We start from the raw sequence: 18,150 nt of genomic DNA on the forward strand, positions 1-18,150 counted from the left end.
TTAATGCAGAGAGAAACTGTTTAAAGGTGAACAATTTACTCATCCAAACAATTGTTTACAAAAACTCCAAAGGCAAAATTTTTAAATTTTCCGAAACTAATAGAATACTCCCAAATATCATACAAACTACTTTTTTAAATTCAAAAATACCCGTATGCTTTGTTGTTTGTTCAGTACATAAGTTAAAAATTTCATGGTGACCACACAGGAAAAAATTTAGGTGACCACACAGGAAAAAATTTAGGTGACCACACAGGAAAAAATTTAAAAAGCGGTGGCAAATATTTCATGAAATTGTCGGAAATTTTAAAAATTTTAATCCCACTTCATTTTTAGAAATTGAGGTGTCTTAACAGCTTGATACATTTCTTTTATTTTATGACTGCATCCTGGTTGATTAATGAAATCTACTTTTTTCTCCACAATTTTTTTAAGTTTTTTCCTTTTGTGGTCGCTTTAAATTTCTCTCATCTGCTAAACTTAAGTCAAACACTTTTTCAAAAATAAAAACTTTCACGCAGCTTTTCTAGTAAACTGAGTGCTTTTTTATTCATTTTTGCATTCATAAGTCTAATATAAAATTATTTTGACCATCACTACATTTAAATAAATTAAGCATACCTAAATTTATATCATAATGCTAACACATATCAAATCAAGTCAACAATGTGTGTTTAAGCTTTTGGAAAATACTAATTATACTTTGAGAAAAGAAATTTTAAAAATTTAAATCTTTTTTCTTCATTTATTATATCTATAATTATTCAATCGTAACTACCACTATGACTTTTATTTCAAATCATTCCTAATCAAAAGGAAAACATTCCTTGTAAATCAAACAGAGGGCCACCATCTAAGTGTATATAAATTTTTTCTAGAGGTAGTTTTTTTTTGGTTCTGTAAATTTGATTTAAAGTTACATTCCATAGCACTGTATGTAAATGATTCAAAAGTTTATTTGGAATGCCACTTTGTTCCAGCTCTCACTCATGGTTGAGACTTAGGAAATGATAGCAAAATAACCAAAAATTCCGAAAGTTTAAGTTTTTAATTTTCTGATACTCGTGTGAAATATTTTACGAAAAGTGTTCCAGTTGACAGCTTTGAATGCAGGGGTACATGTATTTATTTATGAGATCCTTACTATGAAAATATTTTAATAAATTTTTTAAACTTAAATTTTTTTCATTAGCACTGACGTGAAATATCCTCAGTGGTAGACGGATGATGTGTTAGAGACCCTTTGCCGACAGGCTAACCGTGTGAGGTTCTCGTGGTCTTCCTCTTCATGCAACGCAAATGCGGATTAGTTACTTCAAGAAGTCCTCCAATTAGGCAAATTTTTCCTAATACGTGAACCAAGAGTTCCCTTGCCTTCTGGATTGGGTTCAAAATTTCGAGGCTACGGAGTTGAACATTAGTAGTCGTAAACCCAAAAATTGGGTTGACTGTTCAACGACGGTTATAAAATAAAATAAAATGGGTAATTTTCGATACATGTAACCATTTTCAAACTTTATTGAACCCTCTGTAGGTTATTTATGATATCCTGTTTTCTTTTTTTAGGTTCATTTCTAGTATGAAACTGAAACTAATGGGTGCAAAACGTTCTTCAGCTGATGGTTCAGAAGATTCAGCTTATGATACTTCAGAAGTATGCCTTAGTCCATCTGGTCAACAAGGAGGCTCTTCTTCGCCAACTCGCCAACCCGTTCAGAGAAAAACAGCCAAACGCCAACAGTCTTGGAGCTTCCATGATCTGAGAACTGCTGCTGTCGAAAGACCAGTAGCCAGACGCAGTCATAATGTTCGAAGGAAACATCGGAGAAGAAATCGAAAAACTGGTCGAAATTCTTCGTCTTCTGATTCTGGTGTGGAAGCAGCGTACCATTCTGATCACAGTATTCGAAAATCGGGATCAGATCCAGGACGATTAGCGAGTACTAGTGGTATTACTAGAGTACAAGTTGAACATGGCATGGGTTCTGGTACATTCCAGAGATGGTCCCATACAAATATAAAAGACGAGCTTGGTTACATTCCATAATGTACATTGTAGTCAATTCTTAAATTCCAATTAAGAATTAAATTTAATTCTAGAGATGGTGATATAGATACATCCCAATATTATACCTTGAAAACAGTTGTAGTCAGTTCTAAATTTAATTCCAGATGTGGTCACATACAAATATGAAAAATATGGACTCAGTTTTTTTTCATAATATTCCTTGAACAAAAATTGTATTTAGTCTCAAATTCAATTCTAAAGTTGGTTACATGCAGATATAATTGATGAGATTGGTTACATTTAATGATATATCTTCAAAGTAAATGCAGTCAATTTTATATTTTAGGATGTGTCTTGAAAAATTGCTGCAAATTTCAAATAAAAATAAAAATTGTAAATAATGTACCTAACCAACAGAAGCAGCAATGAATCAATGAGATACAATTAAAACAAACAGCAATACTGCCAACAGAAGCAGCAATGAATGAATAAGATACGATTATAAAAAATGACAATAATGCCAACAGAGGCAGCAATGAATCAATTGGATACGATTGTAAAAAATAGTAACGATGCTAACAAAAGCAGCAATGAATCAATAGGATACGGTTATAAAAAATAGCAATAACGCCAACAGGAACAACAATGAAGCAATAGGATACGATTGTAAAAAATAGTAACAATGCCAACAGAAATAGCAATGAATCAATAGGATAAGATTATAAAAAGTAGTAAATTAAGCCGAAATACTAAATAGCATGAGGTTATAAATGAAAAGAGCAATGTATAAATGTTGGCAATCTATCTATCTCAATCTATCATCTATAGAAACTTTATAGATATTGAAGATACGGCTAAAATATTTATTTTTTGACTATTGACGTGTTCTGAAGTGTGCCATCATTTTTTGCGATAAAACAAACTGTTGTATTGATAATAAATATGGCCAACTACTTTCAATCTTAGCTATTTACTGATGTTAAAGGTACTAGACTTTTTTTATTTGCTATTTTAGTACATGCAAGCTGTAAGTTAGAGTTTGTATCGTCTGTTGCTATGGTGATATTTTAGAGCAAATTTTTTGTGTTAAAATAAAATGTTATGTTTCTTGTTTTTTGTAAAAATGAAGTCAGAACATTTTATTTTAACACAAAAAATTTGTTCTATTATATCACCATAGCAATGGATGATACAAACTCTTTAAATATACTCAAATAACAAATAAATTAAAATCTAGCTTACTACTTACATATACATAAATAGCAAATAAATAAAATCTAGTACCCTTAGCGACACGAAAATAATACAGGAAAACGCTATATTGTTACAATTTTTAAATATTATATTTTAAATATGAAGGAAGATTTTGTGATATGTTTAGTGAGTTGATTTCGTTATATATATATATATTTGACAGAAATAAACAAAAAATTCATTTGTTTACAAAGAACAAGTCACAATTTTTCAAGTATGGTTTCTTATTGTACAGTTTCTTTTTTTAAATACTTGTTGCTTTTTAAAAATGTGAAATGTAGTTTTTTTTAATCATTTGATAATAAAATGTTTTAGTCAAATTGCCAAAACGTCAACATATTTTATAGATTTCAGCTGCTCTTTAAAACACAGGGTTTGTTTAATGTTGCGTTCTACAAAGTTTAATGATCCGAAAGTTTTGAAAGTTTAAATAATAGTTAAATATCACGGAGATCAATTGAAATGTTTGTTTTTATTTTTAGTACGCAGACTTAAGGTTTTACTAGAAATGTTAATATTACAATAAATGTCCATCCTTTTTCGCGAATTTTTATTTTTTTGGCATGTGTTACAATGAAATTTTTTTTTCGCGAACCAGCGTTAATCTCGGCAAATTTTAGGTGTTACAATAAATATTCGAAAAGGCATCCACTTTTCCATATTCCAATGTTAATTTTACTAGATTTCGCAATAAAAATTTCAATTGTTACAATTTATGTTCGAAATATTAGCGTGAATACCTGTGTTAATTTTACTAGATCTTGGAAGACAAAATTCAGATCCTCTTTCACGTGTAACAGCGTCAATTTTATCAGATAATGGAAGAAGACTTCTTTTATTAACGAAATGTTTTTTCGTGTTGATGACTACGTCGAAATGTTGGCATTTCGTGTTCAAATACAAAATGCCACTTTTGCCGCACTCAAAATCAATTTTACTCTTTTTTGTTTTCGTTGACCACCGCAAAAATTTTGTTTAAGCTTCTCGCACTGTTTTGAAAAACTAATCGCATATTACTTGGCATTTTATTTCACGTGTCTGAAGAGAGTGTATTATTTTTCGTTGGTAGCCTTATTTTTCGTTCTCAATTAAAGAGGTTTATACTTGTAACCCATAAAAATTTTATCATAATAAGTGCAAGATTTACTTTGCTATCTTGAAAAATCATCTTAGATCTAAGACTAAGATGGTTTTTCATCCAAAGATCTAAGACTTTCCTTTTTCACTTTTTAGTGATCAACAGCAGCAAACATTTTATTTTGTTTTATAACCGTCGTTGAACAGCCTGCCCAATTTTTTGGGCTAATGACTACTAATGTTCACCGTAGCCTTGTAATTTTGAACCCAAACCGGAAGACAAGGGAACTCCTGGATCAAGTAAGGGCAGAAATTAGTCTTCTTGGAAGGTTTTTTGATAGAAATAAACCGGATTTGCGTTACATAGAGAGGGAAACCACAAAAACCTCCCACGGTTAGCCTAACGGCCAAGCGACTCTAATCCATGATCCGTCTACCACTGAGGATATTTTACGTCAGCACTGTGGTCGGTGCGAGCCGGGTGCGGAATTCGTATCGACCAGCCACCGCTGGGATTCAAACTTGGTTAACCTCATTGGAAGGCAAGCGCACTATCCCCTGAGCCACGTCAGCAAACATTTTATATTTTATTTTATAACCGTCGTTGAACAGCCGACCCACTTTTTGGGTTTACGACTACTAATGTTCAACTCCTTAGCCTTGTGATTTTGAAATTGGGAGAACTTCTGGATCAAGTATTGGGAGAAATTTGCCTTCGTGAAGGACTTTTCTATGGAACTAACCAGCATTTGCTTTACATGAATAGGAAAACAGTCAGCAAACATTCGGATAATCCGAGTTTGAATCACGAAATACAAATTTAAAAAGAAGGAGATGTTGCTTGGAACAATCAAAATAGAAATTAAACACCAGTTCGAAAAAAAAAGCAAGTTTTGTTCGAGAAATCGAAATATTAAGACTACTGACACCTGCAATTTGTGCACAAACTTTGTTTGAAAGGAATGTTTAACTTTCGTGTTTTTTTTAACTGTCTTCAAAAAAAAGTGACATACATTTGATTGGAAGTAATTTGTCGTTTTAGCTGCAGTTATAGGAATTCGTGACTGCCAATTTATATTTTTCCGAAAATAATTTTCCAAAATGGCGGTTAAACAAAAAAAAATATGTCTATAATTTTTAAAAATATAATAATTACAGATATATTCTATTTTATTTCTCCAGAGTTTAAACATACTACGCTTCCAATTTAAATTGTTTATTGCTGCTTTTCTGGAGAGAAAAAAGTTTTGAATAGAATTGCTGTAATCTAAAAAAAATTTAGTATTTCAGCAGCTTCATAATTGCATTGATTTTCGACGTATTCTTTTTTTTTTAAATACTTCCTTTAATAATTTTGCAATATTTTATTCAAAGTTATTTTGAACGTAATATTTTTAATTTATAAAACTTATCAAAAAATAATCAATATAATTACGTTGAATTTAAACATTTCTCAATAAATATTAGCTAAAAATATACATTATAGTTGTTTAGAAAAAGGGAATTTCATATTTTTATGAATTGCTAAAGAAAGATATCATAAAGTGGCACAAATCAGAATGTTTACTATCAAAGATTAAGCAAAGAATAGAAAAATCTGCAAAATCAACAAATTAACAGTAATCCTTCTTACGAAAGGCTTTTGCTACTTTCGATGAAAAAACATTGATTTAAATGCCAATTTAAAACTCATGAGAATAAAAAAAGCAGTTATTTTCAAAATTTCCTTCCCAAACTGCTTCCCTGCTCTTCAAAAATGCTTCCAAAAAGGAAAAAAAAACTTTTTATATACAAATAAAGATTTTTGCAATAGATAGGTTACTGTGAATCACAGAAATGGGTGGTTGTTGACTTCCCCCGGTGAATGTTGACAATCACATACTTACTTTGGTAACGGTCTGAAATATATACTAGGTCTAGTTAAGTGCCACTGCCCGGTATGCCCTACATCAATGTTTTTTTTATGGTTCAGTGCCACTTTCTGGTATACCCTACACTGATGTTTTTTTAAAGTTAAGTGCCACTGCCCGGTATGCCTTTATTCCATAAACTGATGTTTCTTCTAATCTATCCCCAGAAGATATGAAAATATCGAGGAAATATAATTATATCAAAGAATAATTTAATATCAATTCGGATAAAACAAATATTTCGGACATTCACCAAAGCGATTATGTTATTGTTGAAAGTCGACATTCTCTAGATTTCGGTCGTCCCGCAGTGGACTGATCGTTAAGACACGGTTCCCAGCAGATCACCGAAGTCAAGCATCACTGGCTGCGGTCAGTGTGCGGGTGGGTGACCACTTGGATCAGTCTGCGTAGGGACCGAGGGTGTGCGGTATTGGCCGTAGTTAAACTGTTCTACCGTAAAGAGCTCGACTTCGCGTGCAGGTCGTCGGGCAACCGAAGCGGGGCTGCCATCCCCTCTGCAGAGGATCAAAATTGTGATGGCATGTCTTCGGATCATCCTCAGGGGTGTTTCCCAGACCGTCGCCAATAGCCCATCGTGCAGCTATAGTGCGACGTAAATTAACTACAACTAATAGATTTCGATCATTCACGGTAACAGAAATGCAGCACGGAGCAACAAGAAAATGAGGCTTTTACATTTTCAGTAATTCTCGTTACCACTTTATTTTTAATATATAAAAGATGTTATAAAGAAATTAAACTATTATAACTTAAGGTTTATGGCTACCACAATGTTTGCCAAATCAATGTATTTTACCATACTGAATGTAATTTATGATGAATGGGCACAATCGCATAATCATATTGTGCCCAATTTGTATAACTTAAGGTCAGAGGACCGCTTCGCGGGCAGGAACTTCGCATAATCATATATCAAAAGTCAAGTCAAATAATTTAAGCTTCGTCTCAACTCTATAAGAAATGAATGAAAATTTAACTGGAGAAAATATGCCTTTCAGTTTCAGTAGTCTTTGATGCAAAAGGAAAAACTACTGATTTATCTGTCGTAGAAAGATCTTAAAAGGTACTTTTATTTACTTAAAGCATTTTCTGTAAGCCTAAAATTTTTCTTTTTTTGCCCCGTACTGTACAAGAAATTATTGGATAAGGATTCGTTTATTAGATCGAGCATTTTAAACTTTATGTAGGTTTTACGTTCCGTTTAATTTGGTCAGTTCTTTGATAACTGGTACAAACGTTGGCACATCTAGTAAAAATGTAAATCTTTTTCAGCTGCGTTAGAGCTTTAGGAAGATTTAATAAAGAAAATATCGACTTAGTATGTTTCACACTTAGAAATAGAGTACTGCGTGAGAAACAGCCAAGAAAAAAAAGTATTTTTCCATAAATGAAGGCAAGATTTAACGAAGATTTAATTTAATGTAAGAAAATTTCAATGAGTCAACATAGCCGTGATGTGTCAGAGGATGGAGTGTTTGCCTTCCAATGAGGTGACCAGGATTCACATCCCTGGTCGATTCGAATTCCGCATCCGGCTCGCACCGACCACCATGCTGTCGTAAGATATCCACAGTGATTGGAGAATCATGGGTCAGAGTCCTCTTGCCGTCAGGCTAACCGTGGAAGATTTTCCTCTCCATGTAATGCAACTGTGGGTTAGCTCCATCAAAAAAGTATTCCCCGAAGAAAAATTTCTCCCGATACTTGATCCAGAATTTCTCCAAATTCAGGAGTTTCCTTACATTCTGGATCGAGTTGGAAATTACAAGGCTACGTAGTTGAACATTAGTAAGCTTAAACTCAAAATTGGGTCGGCTGTTCAACGACGGTTATAAACGAAAATTAAAATCACTCAACATGCTAAAACAAGTAGTCCATTTTAGTTCAAAAAATGAGGTGAAAATATATGATTTCTTATTTTGAGTAGTCGTAGAGGTCAACTAGAAGGAAGATTCGCTAAAAGAAAGTCAAACAAGTTGAGTTACCATAGCGATGCTCGACATTTTAATCTGTTGTAGAGTAAAGAGTAGAATTTAAATGTAAATATTACAGCCTTTATGCAACTGCGATCGTGAATATAGAGAGCCAAGCGTGATCCCGACACCTGTTTTAAAAAGCCAACTCTCACGCCCTCGGATGAAGTGAGTTCAAAGTTGTATTTCAGAAGATATAGATAATATCAACTTAAAGATAACTTAAGTTCACAATAGGAATTCTTGCTGAGATGCTATCTTTTCTGTTCATTTAAAGTTTAACACTTCAGACAGTTTTAATTGGTAGTTAGAACCTGTATACCATCCTGAGAACTCGGAAAATCCATAATTTTAACACTCACGCGAAAATCCGCGAAAGGTTGAAATATGTTAAGTATAATCTCCCGAAATATTAGTTACAACGAGTTATTAGATTATTTAAAATTAACAATATTCACGTTTAGAACAATTTTTCACGTTTAGAAACATCGGTTTAAGGTTGAGCCACAGTATCACCAAATAAAATTAAATAGATAGCGTAATTAAATCTATGAAAATCAGCAACTTTTACACCATTGGGAAATCTGTCTAACACTAGATTGCTCAAGGAAGTCAATCAGACCGCTGTTTAATTTCAATTAGAAAAACAATGATGACACAATTTCTTAGAATTTTGTGCAACATATAATTTTTTTATTGTTAATATTTACTAATAACTTGTTATATAACTGTAAATAATATTTAAAAAAAATTATAAATTAATTTTAAGCAAACTTCTTTACGCATTATTTATTCTTGTACAATCCAGTCATTGTGACTACAGTTGGGCAATATAGTTATAATAGAACAAAATAATAGGAACACCTGTGAAAAAATGAAAATATTTTATTAATAAGGAGTTGGACCAGCTTTGGCCTGAATGACAGCTTGCATTCGACGTGGGATTGACAAATAAAGGTCTTGAACAAAGTTCATTGGTAGCCATTCCTCTTGCAGGGCTGTCTCGAGTTCAGAGAGTGTGCGTGGAGGAGGAAACTGAGCACGAACTTTTTTTCTCCAAAAAACCCCACAAAGGCTCAATGATATTGAGATCAGGGGACTGAGGACACCACGTTAGATGGTCAACTTCATCATTATGCTCATTTAACCATGTTTGAACACAGTGAGACATGTGGACAGGGGCGTTGTCATTTTGGAACACAGGACGTTCTCCCGGAAAGAGAGTATGAAGCATAGGGTGTAGATCAGTGATTCTCAACCACTGTGCCGCCGAATTCCTAAAATGTGCCGCCAAATATTAGAAATGATAAATTAAAATTATAATGCTTTTTTTTTACGAGTAAAGTTTAAATAAAAGAAAAGTGTATATAATATTATACATATACTTTTTATAATTTTTCCACGCTTTAACCGCGTGAACATCTTTGTCGGCGATTGTCTTGTCTCTGACAATCTTAAAATAAGAAGGAAGTGGTTAAATTGTCTTTAACACATAATTTTTAAAAATGTTGGAAATTTAAATTACCATTAAAATTATTAATTAACAAAGGCTAAAGCAAGCTAAATATTAACTTTCAAACGGAAATAAAAGCTAATCATTAAAGTAAGCTATGCAATTAATAGTTATAAAAACAAATTAACAATGGATAACTAACAAAAAAAATAAGCTAACAATTAATAATTAGCAAAAAAACTAATTAACAAGAAATCTCAAAAAATAATGATTAATGCAAAAAAACTAACAGTTTATAGCTATAGAAAACAAGCTAACAATTAATAACTAGCAAAAAAAAAATATTTGTTACTAATTAATAAAAAATTAGTCGAAAAAAATAATTAATCCCTTAATAAACGTGCTGTTGTAGTACATATAATTTTATTTCACATTCAAAATTATTATCACAAACTATTTAACACAGTGTATTATAGTTAAGAAAACAACATTTAAATTAATTTTTCTCATTGTGTGCCGTCAAATTTCGAAATCGTTAAAAGTGTGCCGCCGCAAAAAAAGGTTGAGAATCACTGGTGTAGATGATCAGCAGGAATGCTTCGGTAATCCCATTTGACCACCCCTCTCAAGACAACGAGGGGCCCCAATCGACGGGCAGATACAGCGCCCCACACCATAACAGAACCACCTCCATGCTTCACGGTTGGAACCAGGCAGTCAACATGAAATGCTTCTGCCGGCGTTCGCCACACGAACACACGTCCGGTGGTCTGGAATAGTGCAAAAGAGGATTCATCAGACCAGATGACTTGTTCCAATTGCAGTCGTGTCCATTTTAGGTGGTCTTGGCACCACTGTAGTCTCTTCAAAGCATTCCGTGCTGAAACTATCGGTTTTGGAATAGCTATTCTGCCATGAATGTTAGCAGCATGATGCAACTCCCGTTGAATAGTTTTCATGGATAGAGGGTTCTGAAGTGTGTTATTACCGGCAGTGTAGTCTTGCGTTTTCGAGCGACTATCCTCTTCAACACCCGCCTATCACGGTCTGACAACCTCGACTTCCTGCCGCTGTTGTGCCTCGCCGAAGACACCTTACCCAACTTTGTGTATGCCGACAGAGTCCTTGATACAGTAGTCTTTGAAACACCTACAAGGTTCGCTGTTCTGGACACGGACGCTCCAGCCAGGCGAGCAGCTAATTACCATGCCTCTTTTAAGGTCAGAGAGGTCGGACATAATCTCGTTTTGCTAGAAACAGATTTTTCTCATGCAAATCTCACACTGCCAAATGCTAAACAGATACCTTGCCTTTCATCACCACTAGGTGGCACATTCTTGCGACACGTGCCCGCCGCTTATTGGACGGTCGAGAACGACTCCATTCCTTCACAGGTGTTCCTATTATTTTGTCCTATACCTGTACACTAAGCTTCAATCATCCTAGTGTTAAGGTTGATAGTATCGCGTAATCAAATTAATAAGATTTCGTAATTAGGTATCCAAAATTCATTATTATTCCTCTTAATTTTTGAAAGCTCAGAAAAATTGGTTTAAGGTTAAACCACAATATCGTGCAAAAAAATTTATTAAATTGCGAAATTAGATGTCTTAAAACCAACGTTTCTTAATTTTGCAGGCTCGAAAAAAATCGCTTTAAGATATTGAACCAGAATATCGCGCATTCAAATGAATTAGATTGCGTAATTTGTTCTCTGCGAAAGAAACGAGGTACGAGAAAATGTTAAAAAAATTATTTTTGTCATGCAAAATGTTGCTGTGGTTGGAAGTCCGGATACTTTTGGCCAGATAGTGTACTATAGTATCTGGATACACTCAAAATACGTTCAAAATAGGAAGGAAAACTGAGTGTCCAAATACTTTTCGCCAGATAGTGTACTAGAGTATCTGGATACACTCAAAATGCGTTCAAAATAGGAAGGAAAACTGAGTGTCCGGATACTTTTGGCCAGATAGTGTACTATAGTATCTGGATACACTCAAAATACGTTTAAAATAGGAAGGAAAACTGGGTGTCCGGATACTTTTGGTCAGATAGTGTACTATAGTATCTGGATACACTTAAAATACGTTCAAAATAGGAAGAAAAACTGGGTGTCCGAATACTGTTAGCCAGATAGTGTACTATGGAATCTGGTTGCACTCAAAATACGTTCAAAATAGGAAGGAAAAGATTAAAAATGTCAGATATCCTAATGTGACTAATGGAACTACCAATAAAATTGTCGACAAAAAGAGTACTGTGAAAAATATCCAAACTAAAATTATTGAAATGTCCAAAAAGAAAGAAAAAATTAACAACTGTAAAACAAACAAAAGGTATTTTGCAACTCAACCAACTCAACTTCAGATCAAAAAAAAATTTAAAAAATAGCTCGATCTATTGAATTTTAAGTTTTAAAAACTGATTTACCTAATACCATATTAAGTTTGAAAACTTGCATTGGATTTCAATTAGTGATTGATTGTGTTAAACAGGTTGCAATGTAAAATCTGAGAAGATTGATCACCTTTTCTGATTCTAAAAGCAACTTGTCTTTAAACATTTTTCCGGAAATCTAGGTTAATGATTGCAATAAAAATACCAATAAAGAAAACAAAAGTATTAAAAAAAGTAATAAAGAAAGTAAAAATATAAAAGAAAGAAAAGATGAAATGTCAAATCAAATAACAATAAAATAATAAAAATTTTGTAGAAAATAAAGTTTTTGACAAAAAAATAAACAAAAATAAGAATTTCAAAAATGGAAAACAAAGTAAAGTTAAAGAAAAATAAAACAAAAACCTAAAATAAAGATTTAAATACCTAAATATAAAATTTAAATACCTAATTAATAATTGGACCTAAATATAAAAATTTAAACAGCAAAACTGCCAAATAATCTTGAATTTTCTAATGTTCTTGAGACTGATTATTGTAATGTGGCGCTGCATTGTTAGAGTCATGTTGACAGAATTGGGCACATCCAAGATAACGAAGAAAAAAAAATTCCCAACTTAAGGAAATTTTGCAACATTTTTCAAATGTTTTGCTATTGACAGAACAATTATAAAAAATAAATAATAAGCAATACTGAAGTCTTAATTTCATATTGGTATTTTTCTCTCTCATGTTTTTGAGTCTTTGCATTTTTAAAGTGCATGTGGAAATTTACAATTTAAAATTAAAGTTGTATTAGATAAGTGCATTTATTGGTGAAAGACTATCCTCAAGATAAATAAACAAACTTAGGACGGAACTGACAAAAAAACAACAGAAAACTAATAAAATTTTTTAAAAAATCATTTAATTGTAAAATAGGTCTACAAACAATTATCTACAGCAAATTGTGTATTAAAATAGTAACGTGTTTACGATTTATAATTATTACGAAAGTATGTCTTTTTACAATTCATATTAGATTTATTTTATTTTTTTCATTTTAATTGCGCTTCTAACAAAGGAAAAATTTTGCAAATAGATACTTTTTATACATTTTCAGATGGAAATAAAAAATTTTCGGCGATGTGGGATGCAGCATGAAAATCTGCAACAAATCTTTTTACGTAATTTCTTTTTCTAAATCTTCTTCCTTATTTAATATTCTAAACTAAACGCTATTTTTATTAGTTGTCAAGTAAAATTCATTAAGAAATTTTTTCCGCGCTTGTGCTGTATAAAAAAAAACTATTCTAATTAATCATTTCTCGTGCAGTTTTTAACGAATTTCACTCAAATTTTACAGGAACAATTTTTTGGTCAATTTTGAATTGAACCAAAAGTTTCGTTTAATTTTATTGAATATTTTCAAAAAAAAAAAGGAAGAAGAAGAAAATTAATTTTTTTATAAAAATTTATATATCTTTAAAAATATTTAAGCTTTATTGACAAAATTGTGTGCAATTATTGCATATAGTAACCAGAATAATAGTTGTAAGTATCAAATTTATTGCTACATTTTTTGGCATAGGGTGTGTATATATAATGGCGCTATAAGGTAGTCCCCCCCCCCCAATAAATTTTAAAATTTACGCCAATCGCCTCTACTATTCTACAAAATAAATTATTTTTTTCATCTTTGGTTTTCCTCATTTATACAAAATACCATTCGCTTTTTTTTCCTTCTTTTTTTAAACAAAAAAAAAAAGACTTTTTTTACTAATTATAATTTTACATTAAAAAAAAGATAATTTTATTACTAATGTTTTGTATTATTTATATTTTCTATTGTGGCGCCATCTAGTGAATAATAAATAAAGGAAAATAACTAGGTTGAGAAAGGGTTAGGGAGTGCAAGGTTATATTTTTACGAACTTCTCCCCCCTCCTTTTTGATTTTTTTTTTTGTCTGCGTAGGGCAGTGTTTCCCAAAGTGTGGTACGCGTACCCCCAGGGGTACGGGAACAGTTTAGCGGGGGTACACGTTCTTATGCGAAATATCTTGCAACAAACGAAAATTTCAAAACATTTTATTTAAAAACAAAGCTAGCCATGAAAATTTACGATTACGTATTTTTCCATTGGCTATTTTTTGCAGAGTTAACAGTTAATAATAAGCGGCGTCAACAGCTAGTTGTGATTTAACTTTTGTGCATTTTTTTATAATAAAAAATGCATTCATTTTTTTATTAGGGGTACACAGCGTTACGGAAAATTTAGAAAGGGTACACAAAAGTCATAAGTTTGGGAAACACTGGCGTAGGGCAAGCAGGTTAAAAAAGGGGAGAATCCCAACTTTTTTTCTTGCATTTCAGCTCAAATAAACGGCACCATTGTGTGCCCTATGCAAAATTATTTTTTTTAAATGATCCTCAAAAATGATTTATAAGTTTGAATTCCATCAATAATCAGCCTGATGACCAAGGTCCAGTGGTTACTATGAAGCAGAATTTTATTCTATTAAAATATTTTTTAATAGTCTAATGACTTTACTGGAATATTTTAAATCTGACCCCTAAAAAATTAATTCTTGTTTTGATTCCAATAGTGGATATATATATATATATCCGCTTATTATACTAAATTATAAATTACATGATTTTGTTTTATAATTTAAATTATTCCACAATCCCAAGACTCCTACACCTACACCACCTATACATTAATACTTCCATTCAACTACTCAGTTTTAATTTACCTGATCTCTACCACATTCAACTACTACTCATTGTTTTCTGTTCTATAAAAAAAATATTAAATACGCTACTATGCTCATCAAAGCGACATTTCATTGTTCTCAATACTTTGTGTTCGGAATTAAATAGTTCTTCCCCTCCATAACAGATGGCGCTACTAACCCATTGATCCTCTCCATGCCAGAACCCTGACAAAATGTCACTTCTGAGGAAGTGACCAGTGAAAGTGTTGAATGTAAACCAGTAAGGAGAAAGCCGTTTGTCCTGCTTTCGTTTTCTCTGCAAAAAAAATAATAACTTTGTATTCTTTTGTTTATGTTGTGATCCCTTCTTGTGGATTATTTATCTGAAAAGAGCGTCGTTTTGGACAAGTAAGTACAGATTTTTATGATCTTGCTGCTTAATGCGACGTTTATGTTTAGAAAATTGATTTGTAAGATTTATGAATAAATGTAAGGATTGAATGATAACTAAAGTATTTAAAAGAAATTTATATTTTTAATAAATAAAAGAGTATTAGCAAAGTAAACATAGTTTTATTTATTTATTTGTTTCTAGTAAAATAACAATTTGAAACGTATAAATTAAAAATGCTCATAATTTGCGAATGTGCTATTTATAGCAATTTATGAAAATCGAAATTATTGATAAAACAAGATACTATATACTAGACATAATGAAAGTGTAATATCATTATTTATTCATTTTAATGTTGTTTTTCTCGCCATATGATTTACATTGCATGAATTTTTTACAATATTAGCATACTGCGCATAGAAGTATTGCAAAAAGAAACTAAAAAAAATATATAATATTTTTCTCGTGTGCATTAAATATCAATTTTAATATTTAAAAAAAAAAAAAAAGATAAACTATTTATTTTCATAAAGTTATTTTGTTCGATATTTGATTACCTAAAAAAAGAAAGGGCACTTGTTTATCTAAATCAGCAATTTAAATGTATTAACTCTGAGGTAATGCATAAAATTATCTATTGGGTATTGTATTAATTTACATTTTAAACACTGTATTAATTTAACTATTGAATAATGTTTCAATTAGACTCTTAGATATGTAATTAATAAAGTTCTTCGATAAACTCTTCAATATGATTAAAACCGCATTAATATAAAATTATGTTTCATCCGAATTTAGTGGAACTTAATAATTATTCTAATCTTCTTACTTTACTTATTTATAAAGTAATTAAAAAACGTTATTTTTATAGATTAAGATTCTTTTTATGGACATAAACATTTATTTTTAAAAAAATAAATATTTCTGAAAACTAAATAACTTTTAATTATCGCATGAAAACTCGAGTTTTTACGAACTATTGCGTCACTGTCTGCTAAGATAAGAAGCATGAACTGCGAAAAAAAGGAAGGAAAAAAGTCTTATGCGAAAAGTATTGATTTAAATTTTTATAAATTTTATTTGTAAAATGTGCATTTTGTAGCTTTGTTTTTTTTTTCCATCACTGTCCTTTTTAATCTATTTTTATTACGTCATTTTCAATTACTACAGGGCTCAAAAACTCCAATATTGAACTCTTATTGAAATCAAAAACTCGAAATTGGTAACAAAATTAATACTACTCTAGTTTGGCTAAGCATCCTGCTCGTTGATGCTCACCAACCCCTATAATTGCCGTTTCTTGGCATAAAACAGTTGAAATTATTCAGCTAAAAATGTGTATAAAAAAGTATGATCACTTGTGCAGCCACTTTCCACATCCAAAATATTTCCCTTATGATACTATTGAAATCTATTAGTAAACGTAATCATTTTTCTAAGTAATCATTTTTTGAAATGATATTTAAAATTAAAAGTATATTGTTATAAGAAATGCTATGAGGTCACAACTGTAATTTAATATTTTAGCTTGAAAAACAGACGGGTGTATTTTAAATACAATTTTCGCATTCATCACTTTGTGCACGAAGTTGAAGTTCTAAATCAGGGATGGACAAACTTTTTAGGTCGAGGGCCAAAAATCGAAAAAGAAAAGTTTGGTCGGTAGTGTAAAAATTTCTAAAATAATGAAACGATATATAAGTTTTAATTAAAATATTTAATGAACTGAATAAAATTGCGATTTTATTTTTAAAAGTTCCTTGTATTTAGGTTCGAAGTGAGATGAACTTATTTTTAAGAACGAGGTTGTTGTTGTTGTTAATTTACGTCGCACTAGAGCTGCACAATGGGCTATTGGCGACGGTCTGGGAAACATCCCGGAGGATGATCCGAAGACATGCCATCACAATTTTGATCCTCTGCGGAAGGGATGGCACCCCCGCTTCGGTAGCCCAACGACCTGCGCGCGAAGTCGAGCACTTTACGGTAGCACAGTTTAGCGAGGACCCATACCGCACACCCTCGGTCCCTACGCAGACTGATCCAAGTGGGTCACCCACCCGCACACTGACCGCAGCCAGTGATGCTTGACTTCGGTGATCTAATGAGAACCGTGTCTTAACGATCAGTCCACTGCGGGACTTAAGAACGAGGCTAAATGTTTGTCTGTTAGCCTACTTCTGAAATTATTTTCTCTAAGGTTCATAGTTGAAAACACTTGTTCACATATATAAGATGAATTACACATAGCACTGATTTTCTGGCATGAGTTATTAAATTGCGGAAACTAGCTTTTGGTAATGATTTGTAAAACTCCAAACTTAGGCATATTTATAAAACAACTGCTTCAGATGATTGTTAGATTCCAACTCAATTAATTCAATTTGCAAATTTACGTTGAAAAGCATGATAAAAATATCTAATTCTGTTTGAATGGCACTGAAATATTGATACCTGAAACTAAAAATGCAGTTTTTCCAAGCCATTCCCATAATTCTTAAGCTTTTCCTTATTTACTGAGGGTATTGAATTTAACCTCGAGAAATGAGACAAGTCGTTCTTAGGCGTTCTTCACCCGGCAATCAAATTAAACTTCAGTTTAAAAGCTTTGAGGTGGGCCCAGATATCTTCGATGACTTGATTTTTCCCTTGCATCTTACATTCAAGTTCATATGACAAAGAAGATGTGTGAAAAATAACATTTTGTATCGTCGAATATAAAATGGATGTGTAATATTGTTATATTCGCAACGCATCGGCAAGTTAAAATTCTACCCGAGGGCCGGATAAAACCTTCCGGCGGCCCACAGTTGGCCTGCTGGCCGTAGTTTGCCCATCCCTGTTCTAAATCATTTAACGAATCACTTAAACCGTAATTCATAATAGTATATTAATGTCATTTGCACCAAAAAATAAAAATTGTAAAACGATTAATAAGATCAGACACTGATTTAAATAAC

At 32.0% G+C, this 18,150-nt stretch overlaps 2 protein-coding genes across 5 annotated transcripts in view; both read left to right on the forward strand.

The window, feature by feature from the left end:
* Positions 1-3,591, forward strand: part of LOC107448529 (uncharacterized) — a 56,587-nt gene extending 52,996 nt beyond the window's left edge. Inside the window, exon 7 of the mRNA XM_043048852.3 lies at positions 1,567-3,591. Within this exon, the coding sequence (XP_042904786.2) occupies positions 1,567-2,047 (481 nt within the window). The 3' untranslated portion in view covers positions 2,048-3,591. The remainder of the gene's footprint in view (positions 1-1,566) is intronic.
* An 11,421-nt stretch (positions 3,592-15,012) lies between these two features.
* The window catches only part of LOC107448522 (phospholipid-transporting ATPase ABCA1), a 196,382-nt gene continuing 193,244 nt past the window's right edge, over positions 15,013-18,150 (forward strand). For all 4 annotated transcript variants that reach the window (XM_087164612.1, XM_087164615.1, XM_087164618.1 and 1 more), the window contains exon 1: positions 15,013-15,204. The gene's annotated coding sequence lies outside the window, so the exon portion shown is untranslated. The remainder of the gene's footprint in view (positions 15,205-18,150) is intronic.

Source organism: Parasteatoda tepidariorum, chromosome 5, assembly GCF_982258835.1.
Source record: "Parasteatoda tepidariorum strain Cologne lab strain chromosome 5, Ptep-v5.0, whole genome shotgun sequence".
Taxonomy (NCBI): domain Eukaryota; kingdom Metazoa; phylum Arthropoda; class Arachnida; order Araneae; family Theridiidae; genus Parasteatoda; species Parasteatoda tepidariorum.